This window comes from Hetaerina americana, unplaced genomic scaffold (genome assembly GCF_022747635.1).
Source record: "Hetaerina americana unplaced genomic scaffold, ioHetAmer1.1.p SCAF_16, whole genome shotgun sequence".
In the NCBI taxonomy this organism is placed as follows: domain Eukaryota; kingdom Metazoa; phylum Arthropoda; class Insecta; order Odonata; family Calopterygidae; genus Hetaerina; species Hetaerina americana.
Genome location: NW_027286719.1, coordinates 12,830,317 through 12,842,821, shown reverse-complemented (window position 1 = coordinate 12,842,821; position 12,505 = coordinate 12,830,317). Strand labels below are relative to the sequence as shown.

The 12,505-nt window shown below is 36.4% G+C and overlaps 1 protein-coding gene across 4 annotated transcripts in view; it reads right to left on the bottom strand.

The window, feature by feature from the left end:
- Positions 1 to 12,505, bottom strand: part of LOC139687020 (neuropeptide SIFamide receptor-like) — a 465,437-nt gene that overhangs the window by 19,545 nt on the left and 433,387 nt on the right. For 3 of the 4 annotated variants that reach the window (XM_071584113.1, XM_071584115.1, XM_071584116.1), the window contains 4 exons: positions 9,402 to 9,546; positions 6,441 to 6,499; positions 2,380 to 2,521; positions 1,409 to 1,526 (listed from right to left, as the gene is read on the bottom strand). In XM_071584113.1, coding sequence (XP_071440214.1) covers positions 1,409 to 1,526; positions 2,380 to 2,521; positions 6,441 to 6,499; positions 9,402 to 9,546 — 464 coding nt within the window. Of the gene's footprint in view, positions 1 to 1,408; positions 1,527 to 2,379; positions 2,522 to 6,440; positions 6,500 to 9,401; positions 9,547 to 9,614; positions 9,782 to 12,505 lie in introns of those variants that run through there. The other variant, XM_071584114.1, reaches the window with a different exon arrangement.

The following is a 12,505-nucleotide window of genomic DNA, read 5'->3' as shown; positions in this document are numbered from 1 at the left end:
TTCTTCCTACTGTTTTGTTCAGTATAATTGCCACCCTTTGCCAGTGCCCTTCCTCTTTGCTGGCGCTCTTTACTGTATATTAGTCTATAACTATCACTCCAGTAATCCCCACTATCCATCCATCTCATCTTGCACAGCCCTAAAATATTTGTTTTTCCTCTGTCAATCTCCTGCTTTATATTTTCTAATTTTCGTGCCCTCAACATTGTCCTAACATTCCAAGTCCCAGTTCTACTTAGTTCAAGTTCACACCTCTTCTTTGTGCGCTCGACTACTGATTTTGCTTCTGCTGGTCAAGGATTTTGTTAGATGATGAACCATGAACTATGACAAGGCTGCTCTCCCACTGTTGGGCATGCCAAATGGCCCAGCAGGCTGAATCTTGTCGCAATAGCTCGTGCTAAAATCTACCATCATTGTTTCATAAGATAAATAATTGAGTTTATTCCCTGTTGCCTTCCACAATAGTGTTTTTAACATGACATCCAAACTTTTTTCAATTTTAGCATGCTTAACTTCATTTATTCTTAAATATTTGCAAATTCCTTGCAAGCCCATGATACTGTGACTTTAATCAAACCTTTATGATAGCCATATTGGAGTTAGCAGTTGTAAATCTGGTTTATTGCATCAACAATTGAAGAATTTTCTTCTATGACTGTACCTTTTGGCATGAGAATCACACAAGAGCTGCATTGAACTGAATCTTGTTTTTCCTGGGTGACAGTATTTACTAGAGGCCTGGGCAGTCTTGGCCAAGAGGTCAAGGTTGTTCAGGGGTTCTGGGATGCAGAAACAGCAAATGCTACTGCCATGTGTAGTCCACGAAAGGTTTGATACAAAGTGCCCATAATGAGCATGTGTTTTCTGAGAGTGAGCTTTGTAAGTTTTCTATGACTCAATGGATGCTGAGTTTATTCTTTTGCAAAATGATCTCTAAATGTTAACAAATATAAATATTTCTGAGACATAATTTTTCCAGAAATTGAAGCATCTTGTTGCATTCAGCTGAAATATTTACTTGAATTGTATTATATATAACATAGGATATTACAAAATGGGAAGTAATCACTCTTTAGAATGATATTGTGCATCATATATTTACTTCATTTCTCCGCAGATTTTTGTATTAAGAGTGAGTAAACTCATGTAAACAAGCTGGTCTTCTTAATCCACATTTCATCAGTTCAACAATGTTAGGAACAATGGGTGGTTCAAATGATAATCAAATTTGAATAATAAGAGATAGCAATCTGAAAGATGATGTTACATGGGGATTACCAAGTTATCCACGTTAATGCATGAAATTTAATTATTAATATTTTAGGAGCTTCAGTAAGTTAACCAGCTGATGGAAATTTTTATGCGATAGCCTTATCAATTAATTGGAAATATAATATAAACATACCTCCTGCGGCATACTTGGTTCCTTGCCTCTCGAGGATAATGTTAAATACAGAGATCCCAATGTTCATTTTTTTCAGCGTTTCAGTTGTGCGCTTGTATGCATAGAATATAGGAGCCATCTGGAAGAGTAAACTGTGCAATGATATCTTGGGTGAGGATCATTCAAATATCTTAACATTCAGTGCGCATATTTCAATGAATCATATGGTAGCCATTGATGAAATCATAAAATGAACCCATGATTTTTGATTAAATGTGGAAGTATGTGACATAAAAATTATAAAAAATACTTATCACTCTGAAGGTTATTTCTTTAAAGGGTTATCATTGGCAAATCTTAAAAAAAAACCAGCCTTCAGGTTAGTTTTATGTAGGGTGCAGTATGAACTAAGCCCATGTTAAAGTCAAAGGGTATTGGGGTTAGTTTCTTTCCCTGTGCCGCCTGTTGTTTATAAGGAAGATTTTTACCTTAAAAAATCACACAGTTTGTGCTGAGCTAGGGGTGCTCAAACTCTTAGGGGTGGACAGATTGGAATTTGACATGGACCTGAGTCAGTAGCTGATGTTCATGTAAATGGACCTCTAGTGATGTTAGTCTGTTGAAACATTCTCTTCTTAATTAATACCTATTTAAATAATTTTGCACAAATTTGTGGCATGTTTGAATACATTTTTAGTTCCCATTCATGTTTTCCTTATTTTGACATATAATGATCATCTACATGGCTAGTACATGAAGTGGTACCAATTGAGGGAAAAGCAGACATTTAGTATGATTATATAGGTATTTGTGAAAGAAATTATTATTATTATTATTACTTTTTATTTTTGGACATTCTATTTCATTTATGACTCAAATGAGTTTGTAAGATTAACATTAATATGAGGAATGCCAAATGGACTTAAATGAAAATGGAACATTGCATACATGTCATTCAAATTTTTCCGCAGTATTGAAAATCTTGTTCATACCACATGCTCAGCGATGTACCGGTAGTAAGTGGTGAGGTTGAAAGCAAGACGGTGATTTACCACTGCTCTTCTCTGAGGTTCTTTAGGATAGAGGCTGCCATCAGTTGAGTATTTATCTGCCAGGTATTGCAGTATTGCAATGCTGTAGAAGTACATAAGGTATATTATACATATTAATATTACAGTAAATATATTTTGTGTTCATTAAAACTAGATGATTTCTTCATTAGAGAAGAGAAGGCAGTGTAAATTTTATGTTTTGTTATGTTTGTATGCAAAGGAATCAAAATTGTTTTTATTGAATAAATAATCTTTAAAAAATTATTTTGAGAAAATAGTTATATTGGTGCTTATTCATTATATTCTAAGCACATGCGTACCTAATTTTTCAGAAATAGATACAAAAAAATGAATGGCATCTTTTAAATGTTTTTCTCATGATATGATTATTAGGAATCAATTCATTTCTTCTTGTGAAAATTTAGTCAATGGTATTTTTTATTTCATTATGAGTACCTATGATTAAGTGATATAATTTCAATATTTTGTGCTTAAATTATAATTAATTAATGATAAATGTCTGAATTATTTGCAATTATAATTGCTCAAAGCCATTAATATCCATTTTCCCAGTCTTAATAAGTGTTGGTCAACTTTTGAATTTGAGAAAAAATTCACGTCAGTTGAAATTTAGGTTAAGTTAGACTCTATGATGGCAGCAGAGCAGAAATAAAGGAAATCTTGCAATAGCTGCTTTCTAGTGATTTCATCCTCAAGGTCTGCTGCTCATTATGGAATGAGAACATTATTGTTAGTAGTGATTTGCAGTGAACTTATCTGAAGTTGATTTTAGCCTTTGAATTTTAAGTTAAATAATTCCATTCCAACTTAGGTTATGCTATCAAAATTTTACATAAAATTTTATTAATGGACAGAGGTGGTTTGGAAAGTTGTATTTTTGTTAGTCTTATCTGAAATTCAAATAAGTACTTATTGTATAAGACAGTGGCATAGCCATTTAATTGATTTGTGGAAAAGAGGGGTGGCTAATGAAAGCTCATTCATCTTTCATTCCATGCCATTCAGTCTACCTGAAGGGTAATTATTGCTCTGTATTTTTAGGATCAAAAGTTTGTTGCTTCTCTTGAGAATGATTCTTTTAGCAATTATGCACTATTATTTACAGTATGAATTGCGGATGCTTGTGTTTTCAATATCCTTGTTCATGAGTGGTAATGATTGCTTCAATGGTGCAGAGCCTAGGCAGAAAAGAGTAATGGGTAATGAAAATAATATTCTCATGATGTAGATTTGTACAGAGTGGTTGAGGTGACAGATTTTTAAAGTGGTATCCCAATCTTTACTAGTGGTGTAATGTCGAAAGCATTTAAAGTGCCATCTGTCAGCTTGGATGTTAAAATGTGTGAGCCCTTGTTGCTTTTTGTTTAGAGTAGGCTAAAGCCAATGCTGGGTTTCTGTCCACCCTCCCTCCATTCCCTGTTTATCTTACCACTTCTGAATTACCCAACTATCCATGATGGCACAAATGAAATTAGCTTTTGCTTGCCGACTGATCCGACTGACCTCTGCTACTGATTTTTACATTTAAACATTCATGGCTGAGAGGATACATTTAATGTATAATCATAATTCAGAACCTGATCTCTCAAGTAAATAGTGCCAATCGTTTGAATTAATATTTTTCCAGCATGGAAATCATAAGTTGTTTTGTGTTAAAGGATTTTCTCTGACTTCTCACTCCACACCTTTAAGAAAAACCTTCTCTTCCCCTCATTGGCAATGAAAACAGTCAATTGATCCCCAGATATCTTATAGGCTACGAGTGACTTATTTGTACTAATCCCATTTTCAAAACTGCAAACATTTCCCCACTTGATTAGGCTATACCCATATCATTTTACAGGGAGCAACTGTGGATATTTCTATGTGGAAATACATTTGTCATGCTTCGTAATATCATTTCTGGGGATAAATAGTTTCTTATTTCATTTCCACTGTGGATACATCCAATTGGCACCTGATGTCATACACTGTAAGCCAATTTCTTTCAAAATAGCAGTCCTTCATATTGAAGCTTCATGCTGCCAACGTCAGTTACCATTCCTAAGAAATTACAAATAACTTCCCTGCATGCATCAGTTAAAATGAAATTGAGGAAATTTGAGAAATTATAAATGCATATCACTCTTAGATATGCCTTCTGAATAAAAATTCAACTTCATTGAATTATCATGTAAATGCAGCTAGTTGCCCAATCATAGCCCTCATCTTGAAGCTTGTTTAAAGCCAAGCTAATTAAATTATTGATTATCATAAACCCATCCCTATTTTTCTTACCTACCTAGCACCACCATATGTTTAAGAGAATCTTTTAAGAAAGTAGTCCATATGGACATGCACAAGGAAACTTTCACGTTATTGATAACAGGGACCTTATCTGAAAAGATTGAAAGTGACTTGGACTGTGAAGATCTACTTACAATAAAAAAGAATTTTTTTGAACAAGATTAAAGGTTAAATAGTTTGAAGATGGACAAGGGGAGGGAAGATTAGAGGGGAAAGGGAAGAGCAATGAAGGGAAAATGGTGGCCACTTGAAAGGGTAGGAGGAGAGTTGTGAAAGTGGTTGCATACAAAAGTGCAATATGGTTTTAATAGGATGAAGGAGGCAAGGGAAGAGGATGCATTTATGTGGGGATAAGTTTCTTTTTGAGATCTGTAATTGGCCATAAGGTTAGATGCTGGAATTAACAGGATTGCTGCAGGTCATCAAATGTGTGATAGAGGTTTTAATGCAAGCATTTTAAGATCTCTTGGTGTTATCGTTGAAAGATTGGACTTCTTTGAACAGGTTCATTTAATACCTAGTTATTAAAACTGTGCATTTAAAAAAAATAAAGTTTCTTGATAGGCTACAGAGGAAGTTGATTTTCCCGTTTTTGGCATCTTTATTCCTGGCTAGTTGTTGGAAGCCTCTTTTGTCACTTGCAAGACTTCAAATTCTCCATTTCATTGATTTATTTTTTTTTGTCTATCCAGTTCATATGGCAGTTGACTTTTTCAGAAAAAAAGTTCTGTAAAACTTTTCATTCACATTCTTCCTCTTCCTCAAAGGGCATTAGAGGAAGCATCTGTTTTGATGGAACATTTCAAATTGAGAATTTCTTTTATTGGAGGATAGGGCAGAGGGGAGGTAGGATCTGTCATTGTCTCTCTACTTGACTATGCCACTGATTAGAGGATTTTTTGAAAGCTCAGGTTGTTGACATTTATTTTCATTGAATTTCATGAATTATTGTTCTAAAAGGCAGTTGGGACTGTTAGATATAGACACCCCAAACCTTTAGAAAACAAGTATTATTTTAGGATACTAATATTTAAGAATTTTTTACTGAAACGCCAACAATGACAAACCACATCATACTAAATCCCTCTGCATTCTAGAAATAATTATATGCAATATGCACATGCAATTTCAGTATTATTAAATACATGCAAACATCATCAAAATTATTTCTATAGTAAATCTTTAATATTTCTCTATCTTTCAAAGGAAGCGGCAGGGAAAGTTATGCTAGTAAGTAGACACTGATGGAAGATATGGCTAATTGACTCTGGCAATCAGAAAATTATGACTTTTCGAGGAGAATAATTATTATGTGAAGCCTTTTCAACTGTCTGAATTATTTGCACAATTATTCCATGATAGAAAAATGAATGTCTCAACTTTGAGTTTGGAATCTGTAAGCATATTTTTCTTAAATTTTGCCAAAGCCTTATTTTCTTGTAATGAAAGAATTTACTTGAAGCACTAGAAACGTCTCTTCTGCTGGCAAAACTTTCCTGGGGATATGAATAGAGTATAAGGATCAACACTTGAGGCAGTTGCACTATGTGAACAGGATTCTGAAAAATAGTTATGGATTTTAGATCTATCCAGCATTTTTACTATTTGTCACTTAGTTGTAGTTTCATAGATATTTGTTTCTCCCTCATTTGACATTGAAATTCATTTCCTTTTTTTTATAGATATCAGCTTACCTTTCACTTAAAAGAAAACCATTATCATCCAACATAGGTACTTCTTTTTGAGGATTTTTCTGAGAAACAAAAAAGAAATTATTTTGTTTGTTAATCGCAGTTTTCTTATAATTAGAAAATAGTAACAAATTTTGAAATGTTTTACATTATTTATGGATAATAATATCAATTACCTTAAATCCATGAAATTTTTAAAATACTTATGGAAATAATGACACAATTAATTATTGCTGACAGAATATGTTTATTTTTAATTGAAAACTTCATTTTATTGAGAAGAGGGTTAAGCTGGAATGCTTATTCTTTTGAAAATATGGTAAATGAATTCATATGAGTCTTCAATTGTTCCTGGCTCAACCTTGTGGAAATTCATTTTAATGAAATTAAGAATACAAAGTAACTTTCCACTGTCCTTTATTAGCGTACAACCGGTTTCAACGCTCAAGCGTCATCATCAGGTGTCATCAACACCTGATGATGACGCTTGAGCGTTGAAACCAGTTGTACGCTAATAAAGGACAGTGGAAAGTTACTTTGTATTCTTAATTTCATTCATATGAGTCTCTTCGTTTATTCCCAATTTTTGAAATGTCTTCTCATAGTTATAAGCTTTTTATTGCCTATGAGCCTTATGCTGCATACTCCTTATTCTCATACATGCTATAGGTTACCAGCCAAATAATGAAAGGCAAGAGCTGGGAGACAGTGATTTTAAAACTCATAGACAGTAAATAATCCTGTGATACTTCTATAAGATTTTGCATTTTTTTAGTAGCACTAATGCTTCTTGGTATTCACTGATATTTTATAAGAACGTAACTTCTTCTGGTTGGTTGAATTAGAGCACCTTTTCTTCTAAAATATGGCTTGGCATTAGAGATATGAAAGTAAAAGCTGGATTTTAGTTTCATAGACCACTCAAAAATATATTATGAATAGCAGCATCAAACTTTTAATGGAGCTTAACATCTGGGAACAAGGCTGCATTATTAATTGTGTCAAGCAACAAAAGAGGTTAGCTACATTTCTATTATCCATGCACAGCTCTGATATCTTCAAATAGCATAGAGACAGGGCAATTTGTCCCTAAGGTAGATATATATTATGATTCACTATTTGAAAATGAATTTGAGACACAATGCATTCCATCTAATTAATGGCTGAAACATATGTGCAGAGTTTTGCAAGATTATGGTATTAGTTTATTTTATCATGCTACAGAGCATCCCACGGTTGGCATTTTGAGTGTATTTATCCATTTTTTAATCAGCAAACTTGTATCTTTTATTGGCTGTAGTTACAGCTTCAACTTTACTGATTAATATAACCTCGAATAAAATAATGAAGTCGAAAGATAGGCTTTTGGATGGTTTGTTCAAACTATTACACATAGTAGTTAGGGTACTTATGAGAAACAAACCCACCTGTAAACATGTACTAACTAGTTACTTCTTTAGTTCATTACGCTTGTTGCCTCTCTTAATTCCATTCAAAACTCCCATTCTTTTTTCTCTCTTGTCTTGCCCAGCATTCATTTTTCCAACAATGGAAATATCCTAGCTGAAATTCATTCACGTTAAAAAACTTTAGATTCTCAATTCGGTTTGCATTATCATTCAAAAATATTCCACAATATTAGCTCTCAATTCTCAAACCACACACACTGCAGTTCTTTATACACCTGCAATGCATTTTTCAGAAGAATTTGGCAATGGTTTCAGTAGTAATAAAATATTCCTCTATGGTTGCTGTTTGAGTGCATCTTGCATGGAATTTCCTCCTAAAGTTATTACTTTTTGTATTTTCCCCAAAATTCAAAACCTTGTCAAATTTCAATGAATAGATATGTCCAGATGGCAGGTACTAAAATGTTAAATTGTAAATATTTATTCTGATTTGTAATGCCGTTCTAATAAAAATAGTTTGAAAGTCCATGAAGGTGACTTTATGGAAAAGGAAGTTATTTCATAATTGTATGCTTTATGGAATGAGTTTTTTCTTTTGTCTGTGGAATATAATTGGTAATAATGTTTCTTCCTAGTGTCCAGGCAAAAATTAGTAAAAGATCTTCCAGATTTACCTTTCCTTGGAAATCCAATAAAAACAAGCTTTCAGCATGCCCACATGCAAATGTTAATGTGAAGAAGGTGTATGGTATTTTCAAAAACATAGTCATATGTTACTTTTTGGAATTGCCACCCTACAAAGCTCATGATATTTATATACTTGAAAGTTTTTTCATTGGTGATTTATCCTTAAAACAGAGATTAACATGGTCCTTAATAAATATTGCATATTATTTATGCCATGCACTCACTTAGGTTTGCCCTCTTTTATACCTTTGTTCATTTCAAAGGGCCTTTTCTCTTGAAAAAATTATAATTCCTATCTTCCATGAGATTCATGACCAATGAAATGGATGAGTGGAAATCAACAGTGCATGATATTGTACTCCTGTCCAAAATCTTTCAAAGACTGCATCAAATCAGGGAGTTTTGAAAATAAACATTTTTTGGAATGTCTATTGTATACTTTTTCTGAACTTTCATATAAAGACTATAGCAAATAGAATGGAGTGCGATCCCAACAAATATTTGCAACTTTTGGCAATGGTTTAGAGAAAGGTATTATGTGATGTGTTCATCTTCTTCTCGTTATTGGATTTCCATGGAATGAACAAAATGGGCCCATTGGGTCCAAGGAAGAGCTAAAATAACATGCGCGAATGATGAGTCTATGTATTTCATTGCTACAAACATTCACTAATATCCCTGAGTTAGCAGTAGCATTATCTTTCACATTGGAATCTCTATGAGGCATTATCTAAGAAATACAGGAATTCAAGGCCTGAAAGTCGATGGTAACACCTGTATGATGATTTTCTTGACGCAACTAAAAGGATTTAGGAAGTACGCGCTCTTTACTTATCGCCCTATGCACGAGCGGTCGCCAATTCCGAACCTTGCCGTATTCCTCCGTTAGGTGCTCCCCGTTTATGAAATCCACGTCGACCAGTTGGTACTCCACGCCGAGGGCCTCGAGGGACATCCTGACCGCCAGCGTGGGTGGGCTGTCCGACACCGAGTACAGGCGCATCGGCATGCTCCTGCGAAAAAGAGAAAAAACGGGTTGAGGGCAGTCACGACACCCACCCTTGCCCCCACCGACACGAACCTCCCAACGACGAGGGGGCGTCGGGTGCAGCTGGAGGAAAGCCGCCTCCTGGCCTCCATCCCGCCTCCTCCGTCAGTGCCGCGTGCACTCAGTCGAGCCCGTTCCCTCCATGGTGTAACCCTCTGACCTCGCTCGCGCACTGCATTCTGTGAAGATCATCTGCTCACTTTCCCGCCTCGTGCCCTTCTCCCCGCCGCTTCGGGGTGTTCACGTTTGCGCATTCGGACTGCGTTTATCTCGAGAGATGGAAGTGGGGGGGGGGGCGAAGGGAGAGGAGTGGGGAGACGGAGAGGATAGCGAGGGGGCAACGTTCGAGGGGAAGGGAAATTATATCGACCCGGTCGCCACGCACTCTGCCGCCCATACGCGGATCGAGGTCATCGAAATGCATTCGCTTATTCACCATCTGCTTGCCGCGACCTTTTGAACTTGCGACAAAAGCGAGCTATCCATTTGGCACCGTCGGCGGATGAGAAAGTTTGCTGGAGTCTTGAACACCCCTTTCATCGAGCTGCGAATGGAACTTAAGGGCGACTCCTTGTCCTTTCTGCCTCCCCGAGTTTCACACTACCGATGGATTGATTGTTCTCCACGGTCTCAATCTGATTCCAGGATTCTGAGGAGCTAGGTAGTGAGCGATTTAATTAACGCCGATGTTTTCTTCACATTGCGGTGATATTTGGTCACTCGTTGGTGACGACTCCTGCCGAAGAATATGCTCCAACAGTTGAAAGTTATTAATTTGCAGTTATTGTAGGTATTTTCAAATGACTTTAACTTGCAAATTAGTTGTATCGTATGTACATTTTCCTCGCTTATTTCAACAAATGTGCATTTAGTTAGGGAAAGATAGTAGCTTTTACTTTCAGAAAAATTACTATCACCTGAATTATATTCGTGCATAGAAATATCATGAATAGATTTAGAGATTACGTTAAAATATGGGATTTGAAAAGTTTCTTATTATATATGAACCTTCTGTGGCTGGAGTGCTGCAAAACACCTACGTGTATTACATGTATTTAAATTTCGAATTTTCAGTACCTTATGATAATTTTGCTCAATTGTTCTTGCTCAGTTTCTGCAATCCCAAGTAATTTAATTGCTCTTCAACGGGGCAAATTTTCTTTCCGCAGTTGCAGCTGCAATGGACTAAACACAATTTAATATTACGCTTTGGTTAAGAAAGTTTGAAATAAACTTTCCTCAGTTCTCTCATGAATACATATCGGTGACGAAGTATCCGATCGTCTCAATTGAAGAACACCGGGTCACTTAGTTTCATAAATACCACGCCACTTACAGGGTCCGTACAATAAGTATCGGGACTGGTTCCAAAAATCAAAATTTATTGCAGTTATCATTACAATTACTTAATAATCTTCAAAATACATTCCTCCTGCATCGATGAACTTAGTTCGACGTGTCTGCCACTCTTCAAAAGCCCGCTGGAAGTCAAGTTTCCGGAAAACTGTGGAGAGCCTTTGTCGTCGCCGCTTGAACCACCTCAATGGGGTCGAACCGATGCCCTCTGAGCCCCTTTTGAGCTATCCTTTTAGGTAATAACGTTGTCGAGAAAATCTTCATCTTCCCAGACGCAGTCCAAAATTTCTTGTGAAATTTCCATCCGCGACAGCTTTTGTTCCTCGCTCAAGACATTCGGCACCAGCTTCGCACACACTTTCCTCATCGCAAGATGCTCATTTACAATGATATGGACGGTTTCGACTGAAAGGACGGTCTCCTCACTGATAAGGGCGATGGGAAGGGAAGCGTTTTCACGTTGGCCACCCGTTCGAGTGGTCACCGGGCGTCCGACGCGGTGCTCGTCTTCGACGAGCTCCCGGCCTTCCTTAAACATTTTGTGCCACTCAAAAACTCTTGTGCGGCTTAAGGCATCATCCCCATAACCCTGTATAAGTAGGTCAAGGGTCTCCGACGCGGATTTTCCGAGTTTAATGCAAAACTTCACTGCGTAGCGTTGCTCGACGGTGCGCTCCATGCGGGCGCGACGACACCACAAACAATCACACGTCACAAAAATCCACCCCGTCTCAACGCATGCCTGAAGGCGACTGAACTAAAAGGCGCCTGAGTGGTGGGGGACCTCTACCTAGCCGACCGGTCGGACCCCCATCCATCGCTCCGTTGAGTCTACAGCGAACCAGTCACGTTACTTATTGTACGTACCCTTTAAAATGAACCTCCCAAGATACCTATTAGCAAATGGCATATTCAATTTTAAATGTAACTCACTGAACGTGCATGGTAATTTTTTGTATCAACCCTTTTATGAATCTTCTGGAGACATATTGGGGATAATATCGAAGCGTCTCCATTCACATTAATTCGCCGACAATGGAATGCTGCGTAATTTTTACTCTGCCTATAGTAATTTCTTATATTTAATATTAACGTATTATCCCCGCTTTCGTTTAAATGTTGCAACCTATTTTTTATCTACATTTACTTTTATTTACTTCTCTTTCAGTTATAACAAACAATAGTATTACGCGCGTTGGTATTCAATGGGCTGAATAATTCCTTCAATCTTTTAAATGTTGTGTTAGTTGCGTTTTTCGGTTATGAAACTCCGTTTTTCATGCATCGTATCAGAAAGTGTTGCGGAATAGTTCCCAAATCACTTCAGTAGCCTCTTCCTTCTCATTTTATGAACATTAGATTTTTTCATTCAATGATTCATCATTGGCACAACATTCAACTTAATTATTAATGTTTGATCCACTCAAGAAGTAAAACTGATATCACTAATGCATTCTGATATAAACGTTTGGCTGTTTTTTGTAATTATATAATTCCCTTTTTTACCGCGAATGGGAGACAAGAGCCACCCTAAAAGGCTAAACGCAAGAGCTAAACACGAACATGGT